This window comes from Hippocampus comes, unplaced genomic scaffold (assembly GCF_001891065.2).
Source record: "Hippocampus comes isolate QL1 unplaced genomic scaffold, H_comes_QL1_v1.1 scaffold155, whole genome shotgun sequence".
NCBI classification, from domain to species: domain Eukaryota; kingdom Metazoa; phylum Chordata; class Actinopteri; order Syngnathiformes; family Syngnathidae; genus Hippocampus; species Hippocampus comes.
Genome location: NW_017804967.1, coordinates 716,742 through 737,135, shown reverse-complemented (window position 1 = coordinate 737,135; position 20,394 = coordinate 716,742). Strand labels below are relative to the sequence as shown.

The 20,394-nt window shown below is 42.2% G+C and overlaps 3 protein-coding genes across 3 annotated transcripts in view; 2 read left to right on the top strand and 1 right to left on the bottom strand.

Annotated features, from left to right (window-relative positions):
• Positions 1-5: 5 nt before the first annotated feature.
• il12b2 (interleukin 12B 2) lies at positions 6-4,277 on the top strand. Its single transcript, XM_019889030.1, has 6 exons — positions 6-707; positions 784-1,032; positions 1,125-1,227; positions 2,249-2,439; positions 2,963-3,111; positions 3,207-4,277. Exons 1-6 carry the CDS (start codon positions 671-673, stop codon positions 3,369-3,371), a joined length of 894 nt encoding a protein of 297 aa, XP_019744589.1. The 5' UTR covers positions 6-670; the 3' UTR covers positions 3,372-4,277.
• Positions 4,278-4,313: 36 nt separating this feature from the next.
• LOC109525762 (adrenocorticotropic hormone receptor) lies at positions 4,314-7,300 on the bottom strand. The gene is made up of 3 exons (XM_019886530.1): positions 6,328-7,300; positions 5,043-5,380; positions 4,314-4,970 (listed from the first exon to the last, which is right to left on the bottom strand). The coding sequence occupies exons 1-3, from the start codon at positions 6,949-6,951 to the stop codon at positions 4,946-4,948; spliced, it is 987 nt and encodes a 328-aa protein (XP_019742089.1). The 5' UTR covers positions 6,952-7,300; the 3' UTR covers positions 4,314-4,945.
• Positions 7,301-9,106: 1,806 nt separating this feature from the next.
• The window catches only part of LOC109525803 (hypermethylated in cancer 2 protein-like), a gene marked incomplete at its 3' end in the record, with an annotated part of 16,018 nt that continues 4,730 nt past the window's right edge, over positions 9,107-20,394 (top strand). The window contains exon 1 of the mRNA XM_019886588.1: positions 9,107-10,428. The remainder of the gene's footprint in view (positions 10,429-20,394) is intronic.

The window sequence follows — 20,394 nt, the reverse complement described above, 5'->3', positions numbered from 1 at the left end:
TTATATTATATTATATTATATTATATCACTGCCATTTTACATTAGTATTCAATAGTTTTTATTTTAAACAGTTGTCATAATGCTGAATTGCATTCCACTCTTCTCACATTACAGATTCCAACTATTCAAACAGTCTTTTTTTTAATCAAAAGCTGTATATCAATCAAGGGTAACCCCCATTCCTTACTCACACGAGCCCTTTACTATCGTGTTTTTTTTTTTTATCTGATTCGAAATCACCCCGCTTCTTTTTCCTTCGTCATACTTAATTGTAGAAGTGCACTCTCAACCGACTGCTTCTTTGGTTTACTATGTCCTTCAGTTTCTATCTTCACTCCCACACAAGGCTGCAAAAATGGTGCTGATGCTTGCTTTTGTGCATTAGTATAAAAAAGAGTCTTTGAGAACACTTGGTGCATATGGTCTTCAGCAACCACTGAACTTTTGCTCTTCATCAATTTTCAGTATTGTTTCACCAGAATGGTAAGTGAGGCACATTAGATGCTTGTTAATAATGACTCTTTAGGATTGTTGGAGTCAATGATAATCTGAGAAGTAAATGGCCTTCCCAGTTTGTTATGTTCTCTTCAATGGTTTAATATTTTTCCTCTGATCCCTCAAGAGATCAATTTGCATATTCGGGCTCCTGCTCATCAGCCTGGGGGGAGCAATGGGAGCAAATGGACTCAAATACTTCCCAAAAAGATGTATGTTCTCACATTTTATACATGATGATCATTTCTTTGTCGCTGTAGTGTTTTTGATTGTCTTTTGTCCATGCAGTCACGGTGGGTACACCGCACGACTTAGTCACATTGTCGTGCGATGTCGCATCCGAAGGTGATGAAGTCACATGGAAGTTTAGCGGTGAGGAAATCGATGAAGATAACCCGTTCGAGATGAAGAAGATTGGTCCCAATCTACTGCTCAAGGATGTAGGCACGCCCATGCTCGGAGAGTACACTTGCTGGAGCAGAGGGAAGAGCATGTCCACTTATCTCCTGCTGCAGGCTGAGGAGGAGGAGGAATTCGGTGAGAAGACTCTTGCTTAATGCAGGCAAAAAATTCACTGATATTCTGTAATTGGTTTTATGTATTAATTTTTAAAATTGTGTATCTTACAGATTATTTCCTCACCTGCCGTGCCAATTCTTACAACTGCACTTTTAGCTGCACATGGAACGACACTAAATACAAACTTGTACGCCTTGGACTGGGGCCACATTGGTAAACAAACATCATTTTGACTCTTTCTCAGCTCAACTCAACTCAACTGTATTTATAGAGCACTTTCAAACAGCCATCACTGCATACAAAGTGCTGTACATGGAGCAATTTAACATATACAACAAACAGTAAAGCAAATCGGTAATAAAGACGGTAGAAAGCACCGAACAGCAAAACCAAGAACAAATCTAAGTCATGCTGAGTCAAATGCCAAAGAATACAAGTGAGTTTTGAGGCGGGTTTTGAAGATGGGCAGCGAGGAGGCTTACCGAATGTTCAGTGGGGGGGGTCATTCCAGAGAGAGGGACCAGCAACAGAAAAGGCTCGATCCCCTCTGAGCCTCAGTTTAGTTCTTGGTACTTCTAATAATGTCTGGTCCGCAGACCTGAGGCGCCGGGCAGGTGTGTAGGGGCGGATGAGCTCAGAGAGGTAAGATGGCGCAAGGTCATTTAGAGATTTGAAAACAAATAAGAGGATCTTGAAAATAACTCTAAAATGTATAGGGAGCCAGTGAAGGGATGCCAGAGTAGGAGTTATGTGCTCCCTCTTACGAGTACCGGTCAAGAGGTTTTTGAAATGAAAGGCAGTTTGGAACTGCTTTGCTAAAGCAGGGTAAACACATATTGATTCTTAAAGGGATACGAAACTCATTTAGCCATTTTCAGCAGCAAAACGTCAATATTTTGTCTATAATAAACAGCAAATAGTACAATAGGGGAGCCATAGCTGCCATCGACTGGAAGCCCGAGCCCGAGTTTTTACTTTACTACTAATTTACCATACTAATTAAAGTTAAACAAGTGACAACAGGTTGAAAGAAAATGCAGGATCTAGATAAAGTTTTGTCGCTGTCGACATCATTAAATCCAAAGTGTACAAACTTCTGTCAAAAGTGTCTTTTTTTCCAGAAAATGGGGTCCACACACAGTGAAAGCGTCATCTTCATAACGTGTCTGGTCTTAGCAATAGATCAGTTTCACACAATGTGTTCTGCCTTTTTCTTCTGACATTTTCTCCACAGCCGCGAAGGAGGCGACTTGTGCAGCTGGGTCAGCAGCACCAGTGACAAACAAGATGGCAAACTCCACTTTGAGCTGCACCACTCGCTTTCACCTTACTCCGAAGAGAGCACCATGCTAGAACTCACAGCCGAAGCCATCGGAAATGACACTTTCCTCAGGAGGATCAAAAAATTTTATCTTCACGATATCAGTGAGTCATTGCAACTGATGAAAGGGCACAACTAAGATAAAATAAGATAAGAAAACCTTCATTCGTCTCACAATGGAGAAATTCCCAATCCACAGCTACAAAAAACATGAAAGGGAGAAGTAGAAGAACAAAAAGTATACATTTCAGTTTTATTTTTATTTGTACAAATTCTGTTTTATCATCAGGGATGCGTTTTACATATCAGACGCAGAGTGTCTGTGAATCGTATTGTCCTAGCAACATTATCATTATTAGGATTCATAGTGTAAAATATTTCAGCGTTTGCATCTTATTCCAAGAAATCATAAACTGCTTTTTGATGTGCACAAGTGACAATGATGTGAAAATTGGACAAGCAGTTTTGAGAAATTCAATTCTGATCTGAGAAATGTACCAAAGCAACTGAGAAGAACTGTAGGATCAGTAGCTAGTTTGCTCGCTAGCTAGCGAGATAGATAAACATGAAGATTCAGTACCAATGTGTGTGCATGAAAAAAATGCTTGTCACTTGTATTGTGCCCAGTTCAACCAGACAGTCCTCAAATTGTCAAATGTCAAGAATTGGAACACTACTTAAGCGTGACCGTTCGACCTCCATGCAGCTGGTCCAGCCCTGACAGCTTCTTCCCCCTAGAACACCAAGTGGAATATAGGCTCAGAGATGATGGACAGGTGCACTGCGAGCAACGACTACTCAAACAATTTTTATTTTTTTTCCAGGAACTTTTCTCTAATCTTTGTCTTTGCGTTCTCCTCCTTGATATCAGGTCAAATGCTCCAAACCCTCCCAGCTACCCAAAAAGATCAGCAGCCTGAGGGCCCGCTCCCGGGACCTGCTGGTCCAGTCGCGCTGGAGCAAGTGGTCTGAATGGGCAAATGTAAAGTGCTGTCTGCTGTCTTCTTCCATCTGTCACGTGTCAGAAACGCAGTGAAATGTATACTGCTGTGAAACATCATGATTTAACACTGACACTGTCGCTAAAACAATGTATTTATTTATTTATTTATTTAAAACCAGCCACCAATTACTGAGCAGCTAGTGCTGCTATTATTTGAAGCTAGTGCATCAGCCCCTCAAATAAATGTTTTTCTCTCTTTTACTCTTTCTTTTGTCTGTATTCATTTTGGTCAATATACACAGTCACTTACTAATTTTCTGCATTTTTTTCTTTTCTTTTTTTTGAGTTGTGAGCCAAAATTTCAGTTTCAGATACAATGTTGTGAAAAATGGGGTGATTACGATTAGGACAAGAAGAGCCACAGTCACATATACTTTCAGTCATTTACAAAACAGGACAAATTGTCAAGGCGACAAATCCAAAATGAGAGCATTCACTCGGAGCTGCTGTCAGCCACAACTCGTACCAAGACACTCATGCGCAGCTCCTGATGTCATATTTATTTCTTCAAGCTGTCGGTTTTTGTGTTTTATTTTATCAACTCATTGCAGGTCCAACAAGGAAAAATGAAGCTTCGTAAACCCAAGAAGACAGTCATATATTGCTATCCACAGAGGCATTCGATATGTAGACGTCTGCCAGTGAAGAAGAACAGAACCCAGCAGCGTTGGAAAAAAAATGGAACATTGTAAAAACATCTCTTCCTTTGAAATAATTTGAAAATATAGTGTTAACTATGCATCACTAGATACGTCACTGAACCATCAATAAAGTTCTTGAGGCATATGTTCTGTATTGCCAAGTTCTTGGGTAGCTTGGAAAGACAGAGACGATCTTGTGGAAAAACACTCCAAATTGTCGGTAGGTGTGATTGTTCAGTGCAGGGTGGTTGATTATGTCCGATGCGATTGGCTGGCAACCAGTTCAGGGTGTACGTCGCCTTCTGCCCAAAGTCAGCTGGGATGGGGTTCAGCACGCCCACGACTCTTGTGAGAATAAGTGGATTAAAAAAACGAATGGATGGATTATTAAAACAATAGATACTATTTACATTATGAAGTCAAACTGTCACCACAAAGTTACATCTCATAAGAGTTATTAGTATGTGTACTCAATGATCCATAAAATGAAACATCTATGAAAACAAATCCATCACCACTGACCAGGAGCTGCCCTTTTTGTTTGGATTTATACACAAGTCTTCCTTTCTACAAAGTTATTTTGCTAGTCGTCTTTTTTTTTTTTATTTGTCTTAGCCTTAAAACACGCACATGAAACTGAAAAATGAAAAGCACGACCGACTCAGACGTGATGATAATGCAATTAGAACTTCACTCTGAATTTCATTCTGTAGTTTTATGTAAAGGCGATCGGCCAAGGGGGTAGTGTCTGTGAATAGGTAAAACCGTCGCGAGCATTCTGGAGTCCTCTCAATTTTATTCAGTTAATTTCAGTGAACAATAGAATGAGTGAAACAATGAGAAAATGGCACGTAAAAAGAGCCCCGTTCATTCAGAAAATAACGACAATACTTATTAAAAACTATCTAAATAAATAAAACAGTAACATCCTCATGCGTCGTAAAAGAGCTCGCGTTCCTTCTTTCATCACACCTTGGAAGTTAAATCGATTCTGAAACAGAAAGAAAGACATTGCAGTGAAGGCGAAATGAAACTGTCGGCACAGTAAATGTTTGGGTGTTACCTGGCCCTCCGTCTGGGGCACACCCGCTTCCACGCGAGCCTCCACACGGCTCCTCTCAGGGCGGGGCTCCCCCAAATGTACAGAGCCGGGGTGACTAGCGCGTTGAGGCGCGCCATGATGGCGAACAGGTTGGTGGCCTCGTTGCGGAAGCGCAGCCCGGTCCGGGTGAGCTGCCTGACGATGATGTTGACGAACGAGGGGCACCACAGGGCCAGGAAGCAGATAACGACGAAAACGATGATGCGCAGCGACTCTCTCTTGTTGTCCCGCTCGGCGCTGGGGGGCTCTCGGGCCAGGTGGTTGCGGGCGATCACATACAGCTTGACGGTCATCAGAACCTTGACCAGTGGTGGCAAATATAAATAAATGTTACTCTTTTTAACGAGTTTATTTTTTAACTTAAAACGTTGTTTTGTTAACATAAAATTGGAGCCGAGCCATAACATTAGGTACACCAGTTTCCAATAGGGTCAAACATCGCAATAAAGTGCCTTGGTGTCGTCTTCAAAACCGATCAGTCATCGTGAAAATGTAGCACAATAATGAAAGGTAGTACCTGTAGTAGAAGTCACCAAACATTTGCATACGTGCCAGTACAATGATAATTCTCTTAGGATGTGTTTCCTTTATTTTATACATTTTTATTGGATGTTTGTTATGAAAATGAATTAAAATGACAAAGACCAAAATTGAAAAAAAAATTTTTTTTCGAAATACGGAATAAAATAAAGGTGAGAGTGCGTTTATTTTTATTTTATATTTTTCTGTTTATGAAAGAAATTTAAAACAATATATTTTTAATGTCCTTTATTTTCACCTCAGACAATTAATTTCATTAATGAGTTTAGGTATTATTGTACAGTCACGAGGAACAAGGAAGCTTGAACAGTTATTTGAGAGTTGTAGTTTAGGAGCTTAATTACACACTAGTTATTGTGACCTGTGTCTTTTTTAATACTGCATTTGACAAATGCTCTTTATTGAAAAAAAGCTAAAATTAATACTAGAACTAATAAAAAAAAAAAAAAAAGACAAAGCACCCACCCCACCAAAGAAAAACTAATAAAAACCAACAAACCAGTCCTAAAAGCCAAATAAAACGAATTGAATTTAATAATTAAAAGTCAAAATGAAATGAAAACTAACTATAATGTAAAAGTCAAAAATATTACAACCTAGGTCTATACCTTTTACTGAAGCGGGCTACAGTAGTCGAATCATTACTTTTAGCAGTCTGTTTTTTACATGCACAAGTGTCTGTACTTCTACTTTTGCCAAATCTGACCTTGACCAACACGATGATCTGCAGGGTCATGACCCCAAACGCATTGATCTGGGCCGCCTTGGAGATGGGCACCATGTTCTGCACGGTGAGGATGGAGTAGGTGTAGATCCAGCAGAAGGCGCACGCGCCGATCACCAGCGAGCGGCTGATATAGCGGTGGTAGAAGAACGGGTGGCACACGGCCAGGTAGCGGTCAAACTGGGCGAACAGGAAGGTCAGCACGTTGACACCGAGGAAGGAAGGCAGGATATAGAAAGTCCCGTTTCTGGATGGATAACCCTCCTGGACGTCGAACAAGCCCAAATAGTAGACGGAGAAACCGGTCAGCGTGTCGCTCACGCTGGTGTTGAGCATGAAGATGAAGCGATTCTGGACGCGCAGCGAGCGGTTGGACGCGATGCCCACGACCACCGAGCCGGCCACCAGGACTGCACTGGTGGCAAACAGGATGTGGAAGATGAACACGAAGAAGTCACCCGGAGAGTCAAAATCAACCGATAGGGGGACGGTGCCGTTCAGGAGCATTATCACGCGCCCATCGTTGAGTATGGATGACGAGCCTCTCCAGCCCCTTTTAAAGGCACTATCCAGACCTCCGGGGGGCATGTGGAACAAACACGGCATTTTTTTGTTGGTGTGTTTTTTGTGTGAAGTGAAGTGCAATTAATCACACGTGATAAGGCCTTGCCACTGAGTCTCAATGGAATCTACAATTGTGTCTCCAGTGTAACTGGTGCTTGTCGACTCCTCTTAACTTTGTTTACAATGCAAAACAGGGGTGTCAATCTTATTTTGGTCATTTCCCTAAAGAGAAGTGGTTCTCAAACTTTTTACACCAAGCACAATTTATAACAGCATACTTCTCAATAACACCATCATCATGACCACCATTGAAATACAGTGGCATAGTATGCTTATGTAGGTATTCATCAACAAGTAGGTTGAGGCTTTATTCCTAAAATGTACATTCCGAATCAGACTCACAGCCCCCTCCAAACGTAGTGGAATGACAAGGTCAATTCCGAATGATGAACTTGTGTGTTTTGTATCATTAGCATATCCTTTCATTTGCCATACTTTGGCCTTTCCGTCACTTTGGTAGAGGTTAATCTTGGTCTCACCAATCCATTAAACTTTGTTCATCCCTTTACTTCGATGCAAATTCCAATCAAAACTGCATTTTGTTTCTCGAAATCTTCTAACACTGCATTGTGATATCACTTGTGGCCTATGGAGTTTGGAGTAATGGACTGACTGCTTTCTTTGGATGTTTCTTCACAGCTCTCACAATGTTTCTGTCATCAACTGCTGTTAATAGCCTTGGCCAATCTGTTTTTTGTCTGTTGCTCAGCACACCAGGAACTTTTTTTCTTTCTCATGACTTACTAAATTGTTGTATTAGCAATGCAGGAATTGTTGTATTAGCAATTCTCAATATTTCTGCAATAGCTCTGATCGATTTTCCCTCTTCTCTCAACATAAAAATGATTTGCTCTTCTGCCGAAGACGGCTCTCAGGACTTCATGTTTGCTTAAAGGTAGTCTGTAGAATTTAGTGACATCTAGTGGTGATCCAATACAATGCAACGACCTAAACATGCATGCGCACTTGTCAGAAACACAATATTTCACAAGCCTTTGCGGGATGTCGTTTCCTAAACCAGAGGTTGGTGGTTTGATCCCCGCCCGGCCATTGCGACCATGTCGAAGTATCCTTGAGCAAGATACCGAACCCCTCCCTAGTTGCTCCTGTAGGTGAATGAGGGAACAATGTGAAGCGCTTTGAGTACCTGAAGTAGAAACCACACCATTTAGCTGCAACTTCAGTTTTCACAGGTGGAAAGCAAAGCCAAAACAAGGACTATCTAATGTTTAAGCAGTCAATTTAAAAGAAAACACCAAAGCAACTACAAACACCCATCAGTCATGTTCCAATACGTTTGCTGATTTGAAATATGGCTGGGTTCAAACAAAAGGTGGTCTGCCCTGGATATAAATCCAGATCTGGATAAAAATACCATGAAATAAACGCTGGAATTCTGAACTATTTTCTTATATTCATCTTTTGATCTGAAACCCAAATGTCTTCAGCATGCAAAACAAATGAAGTGACCTTGCCGTTGCAATACTTTGAAAGGGGATTGGGTTGGGTGGCTGGACGGCTCAGTGGGTAGCACTGCAAACTTTGGACACAGATGATTGGGGATCTAAATCCAGTCAGGGTGAACGGTAGCATCCCTTTTCGCCGTTTCCCAGCCACTGTTGTTAAGAGGTTGCGTCTGGAAGGTCATCTGTTGTAAAAACTGCCCAAGAGCAGAAAAAAACATCCCATGCAAACCACGAGATGGCAGCAGTGAATCTCGATGAAAGAATTAACAAGGGACGTTTGGTATCAACCAAGTACAGTCCTCTTGAGAGGCCGAAGGAGAAGCGTTGCAATAAAATAGACATTTACCAGATTTCTGTGCAGGCAGTGTAGGTTCAATCCCACTTCGCGACCATTTGAATCGGTGCCCTTTTCTGTGTCTGGTCCCATGACTGACTGAACGGTGACCGGTCCAGGATCGATGTTAGTTAGTTAGTTAGTTAATTGTTTATTGAACATACAATACAATAACAATTGACAAAAGGCAAGCAAAAGTTACAAAAGGAAAAATAAAAATAAGAAGTAAATAAATGTAGCCTTCCATCCCAAAAAATGGGATTCAAATTAAAATCCCCCCCGCCCACCTTCACAACACACATACACAGACAACCACATGACTCAATTTGTCCGAAAATCGAATTTATTTATTCATGACAAATATCTTTCCTCAGTCTATGCCAGCAATGTACAGTATAGTGGCAGGCAGAACACTTAAATGATCATCCATTACAAGGCAGAAGGTACACTAAATGTGTTGCGATGATGAATCCGAGAAAATCATGGCTTCCTGCGAGTGTATCAACTTTATGTTCAATAAAACAGGCCCAGATTTCGCACAGGGTAAGTCAATTTGCAAGTAAATTTGGACGAAATCATTCGTTCAATATTCATACTTTTTGTGACATTTTTGTGTGGTGGTGTGATGTGGGAAAGTTTGGGAACAATGCTAGTCGAGAAAGGGCGAGAAAAGTAAGTCAGGTACTGAATTTTATTTGGAGTCAGCGATTGCAGTTTCCTCGGCGGCCAGCCGGTGTCAGTAGAGTGTTTTGGCACAACGCCATCGATGAAGACGCCTGCATGGAGTCTCTTCATTGCATTTGAAATTATTAAATGTTAACACCTCACGTGCATGCTCCACACGCGTGACAATTGGAACCCGGTATCCTTATGAAACAGCAGTCACGCTACACCCGAAATTCGTTTGTAACGGACACGACTTGGGGCCTTCTGTGCAAAGAGGAGGAGCCAAATAAACAACCCCACTTCCGCACATCTGGTGCCCACTTTCTGACCCCCATTCCAACAATTCTGCTTGATTTAGCTCTCACTCGTCTGACCCAGGAGGTCACACAGTATCACCCAGAAAGTGAAAAGTATCAAATACTCGGAGAGATTGCCTCTGCTCCACGTTTCGTCTAATTTAATGTTTTAATGTTGATAATATGGTACAAATGACTGTGAAAAGAGAGCGTGTCTAATGTTAGGGGATCAAAACAATGATTAATAATTAGGTTGCAAGTAGCATGTCCGTGTTCGTGGAAAGCTATTTCAGCGTTGGCCAGTTAAACAAGGCAAAGAACAAAACGACGAAATACTGTATACTTAATTCTACCTCAGTTAATTAACTACTTGACATTTTTTTCGGTCACATGTGGGCCCGAGAGCGAACAACTCTGCCTTGTAAAACGACTTTTTGGAGTGGGCATCCGCCTCCCATCTTCGCAGGTACCACTGCCAGTGAGCGAGCGGGGAGGGGCGGGCTGGTGTTCGAACTCCGAACCCTCCCACCGTGGGCTGAGCTGTGTTTCTCTGTGCTGCTGCACTCCGGGCTGGTTCCTATTCAAATGTGGGTCAGGGGTGAGGAAGCGTAACGTCATAAGCTTGCAACATGGCGTCCCGAAGGCTGTGAGATGAGCAAGAGGATGGTAAAGAACGCTTGAGAACCACCCTACCGATGTAAGAAGGTAATTTGAAACGATTCTTTATCCGTCTACATGAGTCGACGCGCTTGTGAAACGGCTGCTTTTGTGTATGTGTGTGTGTGTGTGTATGAGGGGGGGTGGTGGTTTCTTGCCTTTGGTTGGTTTGCAGTGTTGCTTTGGCGTTTTTTCCACGGCGTGCCAACAAAAAAGGGGACTACGCTGGTGCCGATTCTGGTTTCTTGTTGCAGGCTTTCTTAATGCTGAAACCGCACCATTTATGGCTTCCCTTACAATAATTTCAAAAAATGAAAGAATGGCTTTGCAAATGCTGCGGTTTACGTTGGCACGGTGGGCTTGCAGCGATGCCTCCCTCCGGGCCAGTATGGACCAAATCATCACCAGGCTGGCAAAACGATGCATTTTATTTTCTTGCTTTCATAACAAAATACGCTTACATTATCTACATTTACGCTTACTATTTGCTCATCCGCTCCTGTCATTGTCCCTCTTGATGACGAAGTATATAGGTCCAGTTGTGTGGATTCTACGCAACTGACGCAATTACCATAATGGTCAGCGAGCTGGAGCAGTCGATACTAAATGTATGGCGCGACGTGCATTGTTTGTGTTTAGGGTAATCCACATTTTGTGCCGCGTAGGACCAATTAAAGCGATATAGCAGCAGCGACTGGCAGTTAGACTCGCGCAGCACTGTGTGGAAATCAGTAAATGCAAGATCTCATCGCCCATCTTTGTTTTGCTCTCCAAACAGCGGTGCTCGTAGATCTATATCTAATTCAAACTCCTAAAAGCTCGTTCGTTGAAACAATTCCTCCCAGGTGAGAAGGCAGCTTGGATTCTCAGGTGATTAGTGTTGCTAAAAGTACCAAGGGGCATGGAGATAATAAGGCATAGGAATGTCAGTCATGTTGGTTTCCTTGACTGGCTCTTGTTTTAGTGTAAGCAACTTGTTTTTAGCTGGTTTGTAATGTCTCTTTTTAAGTGCAGTTTCCAGTTTCGGCTGCCAAGCGTTTCGCCACATGCGAATGCATATACAGCACACCTGAGAGCCCAAGATAACTGACTTAAAACCGTCTGTATTCGCAAATGAACTATGTTGGTGTGGATTTTTTTTTTTGGTTAGGTAGGAGCAAGCCATCATTTTATTTCAAGCCTATTTGATCCAGTCGGTATTTTATTTCTATGCATTGTACACCAAAGGGGCCCCATTTAGCGTTGTTTTGTTTTATACATGAATGTAATCATTATCCTCATAGAATAATTTTTAATGTTTTGACAAAACAAATTCAACAAACAAGTGTCGAGTTAACTCCATTTCAGACTACCGTGACCTGGATAACTGAGAATCTACAAAGTCTTAAAGAAACAACTGTCATGAGTAAGGACATTGGCCATTTAATAAAAAACGAATACTTTATTGTGACTGTAAGGACTGAGACGACGACGCTATTATCACTGCATGTAGCTTTTAGCTAAGTTCTGCGACTCTATCTACATCTTCTGCAACGGTTATCAAATTACTTGAATACAAATAGCTCAAAGCGAAATCTTTGCAGGGATCATATTTCTAAATTGACTAATGTTACTGCAGTCAAAAAGTAAAGTTTGGAAAAGACAGAATGTCCCAAGTTTGTGATCATGTCACTCTTTAAAAAGAAGATAAAGTGCAATTTGTGTATTCCAAAGAAAAATTAACTAACGTTCCACAACAGCATGTCTACAATTGTCAACACAATGTATCAGTTAGCTAATTTAGTTTCGCCTACAAATCTTAATTATAATTTATTGTTATGCTCTGCCAGTGCATTTTCACTCACTTTATTGAACAAACTAACAAACACTTTCATACATGACTGCTACGGTCACAACCGATCCCTAGGCACTCACTCAACATGCAGACCAGCAAACGGTTATCCAGTTAACGGGCTTGACCTTTCAAAGCCACACATAGTCCCAAGTACCAGGTCCGGTCTGGAAAGTGAGGATGGAAACACCAATAATACCTGCACATCACATGCAGATGTTGTTTTATAAAACAAAATCCCATTTTATCTGATTAGTCAATTCATCGATGGGATGAGCAATCGAATAATTGATCCTAAAGGTATATCGCCGTCGCAGTGCTTGACAATTCATTGCTCGTTGAACCCCATTGTAATTTTAGTCCGCTCCACAGGCCAGGTTAAAACTGGGAGAGCAACTTGTTTTGAGTTGTTGTTGAAGGTATGACAAACCCAAAAAGTGGAATACGTTTTGCATGCAGTATATGAACTTAATTAGAGAAGGCTTGTCAAGCTGCTAGACTTCTCACTTAGCCTCCAGCATTTGCTTATGCTGCAACATTAAATGTGGGCACACATGTTTTGTTTATTCGGTCCCTTTATTTGCAAATTTGGCACCTCGTTAAAACTAATCAACATACCTGCAGGTTGGATTCACATCACCTGTATTGCATATAATCTTACTCTTCCTCCTTTTGAGATGCCTAAATTGACATGGCACGAAACCATAGTGAGGGTGATCATAAAAAAAAAAGGATTTGATTTGAAATAAAACCAAAAACTTACAGCTGTGCTTTTCATGACTTTTCTTTTTTTTTTTCTCCTTTTGGCAACCTGTCATTTTACAACCGTGGCCAAACATCTGTTCAGTGCAGCTGTCAAATTCTCAGCAGATGTACTTTCAGTGTCGATCTAGGCGATTGCGTCTGCCCAAGATGAGTCAACTGATCAGTGTGACAAGCTTAACTGATCACTATGGACTACAAAGAGGCGCCTGGAGGTTAATTTTAGGCCTGTGTGTGTGTGCGCGCCTCATGATCTGCTACCCTCCTCTTAACACACGTACACACACAGTGCCCTGTGTCCATTGTGATCATGGCTTACAGTGGCGTGTGTAGGCAGCACAATGCCTTAAGAAGGTTACTTAGGCTGTATGTTCTGCTGACATGCGTTCAAGGACTTAACGGCTGGGCCCTTGCGTTCATGCAAGACATGCGTTTCCTGCGCCGCCTGTTGGAGGACAGTTTGAGATTCGTTCAGTGTCCACAGCACCCTTGGGCAGGGTTGTTGTTGTTGCACTGTAAGAAGAATAAAAAGAATCAGTCTTTGGAATGTGTTTCTGATAGGCACATGGTGATAATAATGTGTTTCAAAGGTAGAGTTAGAGGTGGTAGCTATGTTTTGGGGCGGGGGGAACCCAACGCTGTTAGCTTTAGGTCATATGGGAGTGCTGCTTTTTTTGAAGGGAGTGGATCTGGCCAGTCTTATCTCACCAACAAAGTTCATTCTTCGAAGAACAGAGTCACGTTATCATACCAATCCTATGTTCACTGGCGAGTTGATTGCTTTACTTCCTCACACACATCATGTGCTGCTGCCAGGATTGATTTACTTCAGCAATTTTTTTTTTGGGGGGGGGGGCGTAACAACAAATGAGGTTAGATTGAATAATGCCAGATGTTCATTTTTTTTAATGAAAACTATAGATAAGGACATATTTTGTTACCTTGAATCCTTAGTGCTCGATTTTACACCTCAGATCGACTGGATTGGATCAACAGATATTTTTCATTTCCTACAAAATATGTCCATCCATCCATTTTCCGATCCGCTTATCCCCACAAGGGTCGCAGGGGGTGATGGAGTCTGTCCCAGCCGTCTTCGGGCAGTAGGCGGGGCACACCCTGAACCGGTTGCCAGCCAATCGCACGGCACACAGAGACGAACAACCATCCACGCTCACACTCACACCTAGGGACAATTTAGAGTGTTCAATCAGCCTGCCATGCATGTTTTTGGAATGTGGGAGGAAACCGGAGTACCCAGAGAAAACCCACGCAGGCCCGGGGAGAACATGCAAACTCCACACAGGAGGCCTGAGCTGGAATTGAACCCGGTACCTCTGCACTGTGAGGTCGGTGCGCTAACCACTGGCCCACCGGGCCGCCCTACAAAATTTGTGACTGTCATAATTTGCTGATTGATCAATATTGTCATTAATCAGCTCTGCAAAAGAAGCCATTACAGCAAACTCAATCACTTTCGCTCCAAGGAAGTTCTGTGTTGTTGTCGTTAATGGATTGTTTCTAAACATTTACATTCAGATTTATTTTTTTCGAAAAATGTTTCCCAACATCCCCAAATTAATTTTTTTGTGAGGGTGTCGGGTTACTAGGGGAAATTCCTCACGTCCCTCCACTGTGCAGGAAATAAGATTGTTGTTAACATGAGGACCACAGTTGGCGTTTATTTATTGTTTTTAATATTTGCTCAAATAGTCTGGGAAATCACTGAATGCGGTGACAATGTCTTTAAGTTGACAGCACTGCAGACAAGTCGCTGTTTTGTTTGCTTGCTTGCACTGTTGACATGCATGCACATCAAAATAAAAGTAATGCATACTAGATGTTTTATTCTGACTTGGTAAGGCCGCAGGAACTATGCCCCGCGGGCCCTACTTTGCCTAGATGTGTTTTAAGCCTTTAAATCCCTATTGGTGAGGCAGCCAATCAGAGTTGTGGCTGTAAGGTGGTCAGTGCCTGTCCTGGTGACAACACCCGAACCCGCTGGTGGACACCAGCAGTAAGGGATGCCTTGTCAAGCTGAAGGAGGAGTCCTTGAAGGCCTTTATGGCTTGTGGGACTCCAGAGGCAGATGATGAGTACAGTACAGGCTTGCCAAGCGCAACGCAGCGTCAGCGGACACCGAGGCAAAAACTCAGGCGTGGGAAGAGTTCAGTGAGGTCATAGAAGCAGACCTCCTGACGGCTTCAAGGAAATTCTGGTCCATCATCCCATGTCTTGGGAGGGGGAAGCAGTGCACCATTAACACTGTGTATAGTGAGGATGGGGCGCCGCTGACCTCGACTTGGGACATTGTGAGTCCGTGGGCAAAATACTTCGAAGTTCTCCTCAACTCTCCCGACATGCCTTCCTTAGAGGAAGCTGAGTCTGGCTGGGGTCTCTAAGGTGGGCTCAGATTCCGGATACAAGCGGCCAAAATTTGTTTCCTTCGCAGGGTGTCCGGGCTCTCCCTTAGAGATTAGGTGAGGGCCTCAGAGTTGAGCTGCTTCTCCTCCACGTCGAGAGGAGCTAGATGAAGTGGCTCGGGCATCTTGTTAGGATGCTTCCTGGACGCCTCCCTGGTGAGGTGTTCCGGGCATGTCCCACCAACGGAGACCCTGGTGATGACACAGGAAACGCTGCAGAGACTATATCTCCTGGCTGGCCTGGGAACACCTTGGGATCCCCCGGGAAGAGCTGGAAGAAGTGGCTGGGGAGGTGGGGAGTCTGGGCTTCCCTGCTAAAGCTGTTGCCCCCATGACCCAACCACAGATAAGCGATAATAACCTCTGGTGCTTGTTTGAGAACCACACCAACATTTTTATGTACATCCCTGCAAGGCTATTCTAGTGCAACGGTGGTTTAAACAAAATCTTTTTAGCAGTGCCAAAACAAAAAATAAAAATGTGTGACCCCGGTAACCTTAAAAAGCACATATTTGTTGACAGAGTGACACGATTCTCTGCTCTCTAGCTCTGTTAATTAATCCCTGCTTAGGGACTGCACGCCAAAATCCCCCATTCTTACAACATATTTCATAATCATCATGCCTCCGAGTCACAAAACCATGAGAGAAGTATTTTTGCCTCATGAATTAAGTCCTGTGTCCTCCACAGTTGCACTGAATTAGAAGTTTAATGCGCATGCTTGTTGTACATGCCGATTACTAGCACAAATAATCACATCTTCAGTCACCCTTGAAGACTTCCTGTGTCTATAAAGCCTTTTTTTTTTTAAATGCACCATATGAATTCTAGCCAGTGGCAACACAAATTGGACTGAGTCAATTGGAACAAGGACTCCACTGAATTGTATGTGAGTGAGTTATTGTGTATACACGCATGTCAAATATAACAAAAGTGTGCTTTAATTCATTCGTAAGTCTCCTTCATGTGAGTAAACAACTTTATTTCCGTAGCCCTTAAAAAAAAAAAAAAATTCACGAGCTGCTCAGCATTATTGTTTTGAAGACTTTATATTCTTTGCATTTTTAAAGTACCAGTGCAAAGATAAATCTTCAACCTTTTATCTATTGTGTATGTGAACAAACGTTTGAAATGATGTGTACACGATCTCTCCGGTGTGTCTTAAGTTTGAATGGACTTGTAGATGAGCCATGTGTGAGATGGAGCCTTCCCCTTTCCTTCCCTGGCTACACAACACTGGCACATATGGGGCATGCAGCGGCCAATGCCCCCCTCCCGCCCCCGCCACCTCCTGTGATGAAATGGATGGGGCTCTTTTCATTCCGTTGCACCCTGGGCAGGACTTGTTTGTCTGCAACACGGATGAACTGCCTGACACATAAAAGGAGTCTTAATTGGAAGGTTTTGACCCTACCCGCAGTGGAGATACTGTAATGCATGCATTTCCCTCTTCAGGCATGCGCCGCTGGGGGGTCGTATCTCCTCACTCCACGCCGGCATTTATATCCGGCAATCAGATTACATCGGAATCAAATCGGTGTTAAATTTTCCCACCGATGCTGTCAATCGGTTGTTTTACTGAGTCAAGTGTTGGGACCTTTTATTTATTAGTTTGTATTTTTAAAAGAAACCCAATGGATTCTGTGCTCTCTGTGGAACCACAATTCCTCTTCAAATGAAAGGGTCTTAAGTCTCTGCCTTAAATCACAAGTTTCTCAAGTTGAGGTTTTTAATCAATATGTAGTACGTAGTACGTGGGTACCTTGTGTAACTGATGTGTGAGGGAGATACTTTTTTTTTTTTTAATGGCTCAACAAAACAAGACCGACTGCTTGCCATCATAAACGTATACATTTGCAATTCTGTGGAATAATGGTGTAGGTAAAAATATATTTTTTTAATATTTGAATATTCTATGTTCATGAATGAAAGATAATACACCATGTACCAGTAAATGTTTTTGTCAGAGCCTTAACTGCTTCGTAGACTGAGGGCTAAGTAATATTGCCTGAAATGGGCATTATGGTATTCATTGAATCCCTTCAGAGTAATGGCAAATGTAAAACTGTACAAATCAGAATGGAAGTGTTTCTTAAATGTGAAAGGTACATATTTCCTGTGAAAAGGATCATAAAGTATTATAGTTATTCTTCTGTCAGCTTCTTTTCATTCAAATTTAACATTTTCCTGTCAACATGTTTGCTTTTTCTTAAATGTAACTAAATCAATTTGACATGTTGGAAAAAAACGTCCCTTTGCAAAGTTAAATTGATTAGAAAAATATATATGTATTCATTCTAAGTTTATTTATAGAGCCGTTAATCACTGAAGAGACTCAAAGGCCCACAGTTGACAAATAGTAACGACATACCTCGATCATTTTGTGCAGCCGTTTTTATTTTATTTTTAAAAAAAAATTTTAATGCTAGACATGGGAACTAGACAAGTGACTTGTCTTTACCTATCATATTTGCTGCAACAGAGTCTAGGTTTAGTCACTAAGGAGAGGGTCTGCACCGCGCGTCTTTTAGCTGTTGCCCTTAAACATTGTGCAGCGCAAGTTGGCGTTTCTGAGCAGCCAGGAAAGCTACAACTCGGGAAGGAAGGTTCTATATGACGTGACGCTGTTTTAAGTATCTCGGACCTGGTTAGCGTGACCTGTCCACGAGTAGCATGGCATTTCTGAGATTGGGAGTAGGGGGGCTGGGGGGTGATAAGAGCGCTTAAAAAAATGTAGCTTTGACGATCATGAAGTTGCATCGTCCGAGATCACGATTTTGATTTGAAAACGATAAATCAGCTCTACCCTCTATGTTTTGGTAGAAATTAGGTCTGTGAAACCAACCAAGCTACAATAAATAAACTTGGGCTGAACGATTCCTTTTTCTGATTGAAGTTTATTATTATTATTATTATTATTATTATTTTTACGTGTTCACCAAGGGTTGGTTTGTTTGGTTTTGCAGCACTCTTAGCAAGCTTAGATCACAATCAGAGCGGTATGCTACTCGTGGACTGTATGAAAAATAAGATAAGAACAAGTCTACTAATACTTTATGCCCATTTCAACAGGAAATACTTCCATTTCACATTTCAAAATATCTCATTACTATTAATTCCTCTACTTAATTTTATAGCGCAATGTATGCTATTACTGCGAAGGGATTCCATTTATACCACGGTATGAATTTTAGACTATATCATTAAGACCATAATCTCCATATGCAGCAGTTTACTTTCTCAAACATATGAAAACAATTTATTTCCTAGTGATCTTACATATATACAGGATGTGCAATGAACATGCACATAAGCGCAAAAGTCAAAACATTTTCAGTGAAAAGGAAAATATTTGTACATAGTCTTACACCGTTCCATACATATATGCCGTATGTACGACAGCAAGGAGTCATTCTTGCTTCATTCAACCTTGAAAAAGGACTGCCTCACACAGTCACTGTCGCTGTGTTGCATTATTGGAGGAAGAGCTTTGAATGTTTTGATGGTATGATGTGATTTCCTGTCGTGTGTGTGTGCATTACTGCAGTGAGTTTTGCACCGGCGCACGATTTGAAGAAGATCATGCAATATCTTCCATAAAAATCGCAACGAGATCTTTTCTAAAATCGTTCGGCCCTACAAAGTACCCTTCCAAACGGTGCCGCGATGATCTGAACGGAACTGTGCTGCTTGGTGTGAATGTGGCTATTACGCTAAAAGGGGGGGGGGGGGTTATGCCACCTCAGATTGCTGACCATTAACCATTTATTTATTGCACGAGACCGATGTTGGCAAGTCAAGCACTTATTTCACACAAAGTATCTGTATATTTGCCTCGACTGCGATGAGTATACATCATCAACAACGATAAGACATCATGGATGCTGTGGGATTACAGAGAATCTCACTCAACCAATCGTTAGGTGTGCCTGTGCGTGGATTTCCGCCTGACGCGGCACATCTTACTCAGGTATCAGGAAACCTAAGCGAGCGGTTATTTGAAAATGGGCAAAGCTCAGCTGCTGTCTTTAATCTCCTTATTGTGAGCTTTCCTTTCACTCACGAGGGAGCGAGCGAGAGAATCGAAACCCCGTTAATTGCAACGGTACCGCACGGAGTCAATCTTGGATCAGCCTTACCCGTGCAGCCTGCTGTCGGCCATGTTGAAATGGCTCTGAGGTGGTTGCTTGTTTGTATTTCAAACTGGCTTTTGTACCATCCCCCTAACCCCCCACCCCATTGTGAAAGATTGCAAAGACCGGTAGATGGTCACTTATGTCAGTTATGAGAAGTCCACTTTCCTTTTGCCCACCAGCAATACTCTCTGGGTGTGTGCGTGTGTTGTTAGTGCACTGTCTTCATGACTGTGTGTGTGTGTGTGTGTGTGTGCGCGCAAACTGAGGGCCACTACATGTGTGCAGTGCAGGCTTTTTTTTTTTTTTCTTCCTTTTGTCTTTCACGGCACATATGTCTCTCTTACCTTATCACCTGCTCAATATACCATTGTGCGCCACTCAAGTCACTGTTGTAAAAAGTAGTGAAGGCTTAGCCCGTAAAGTTGAGTTTTGTTTGTTTTGTTTTTTTAAATTCAGGCTCGTCGTCTTTTCTATTGGATGTAAGCAGATGACCTTTCGCAGTTGTAGGGTGTGTTTTGTTATTGCGCCACAGGACTTTGACTCACCTCTGCCCTTTCACCGGGCTCCCGGTGATCTGTTCTGGAGATTAGTGCCACAGCCCACTGCTCTCTCCCTCATCTTCACTGTATGAAGTTTGCTGCATTGCTCTCCTTTTAATCCTTCAACACCTTGGGGGGGGAGGAGGGGTTGTGGTAGATGCCACAACACAAAGTGCGAAGGGGCCTTTTACGTGATGCTGTTTCTATCTATTGTGCTTTAGAGAGGCAAAGATGAAATAAAGAGAACATCCTAACATAGGTGTATAAATGAAAAGATAACACAATCACAAAATAAAAGCAGGGTGGTGAAAAAAA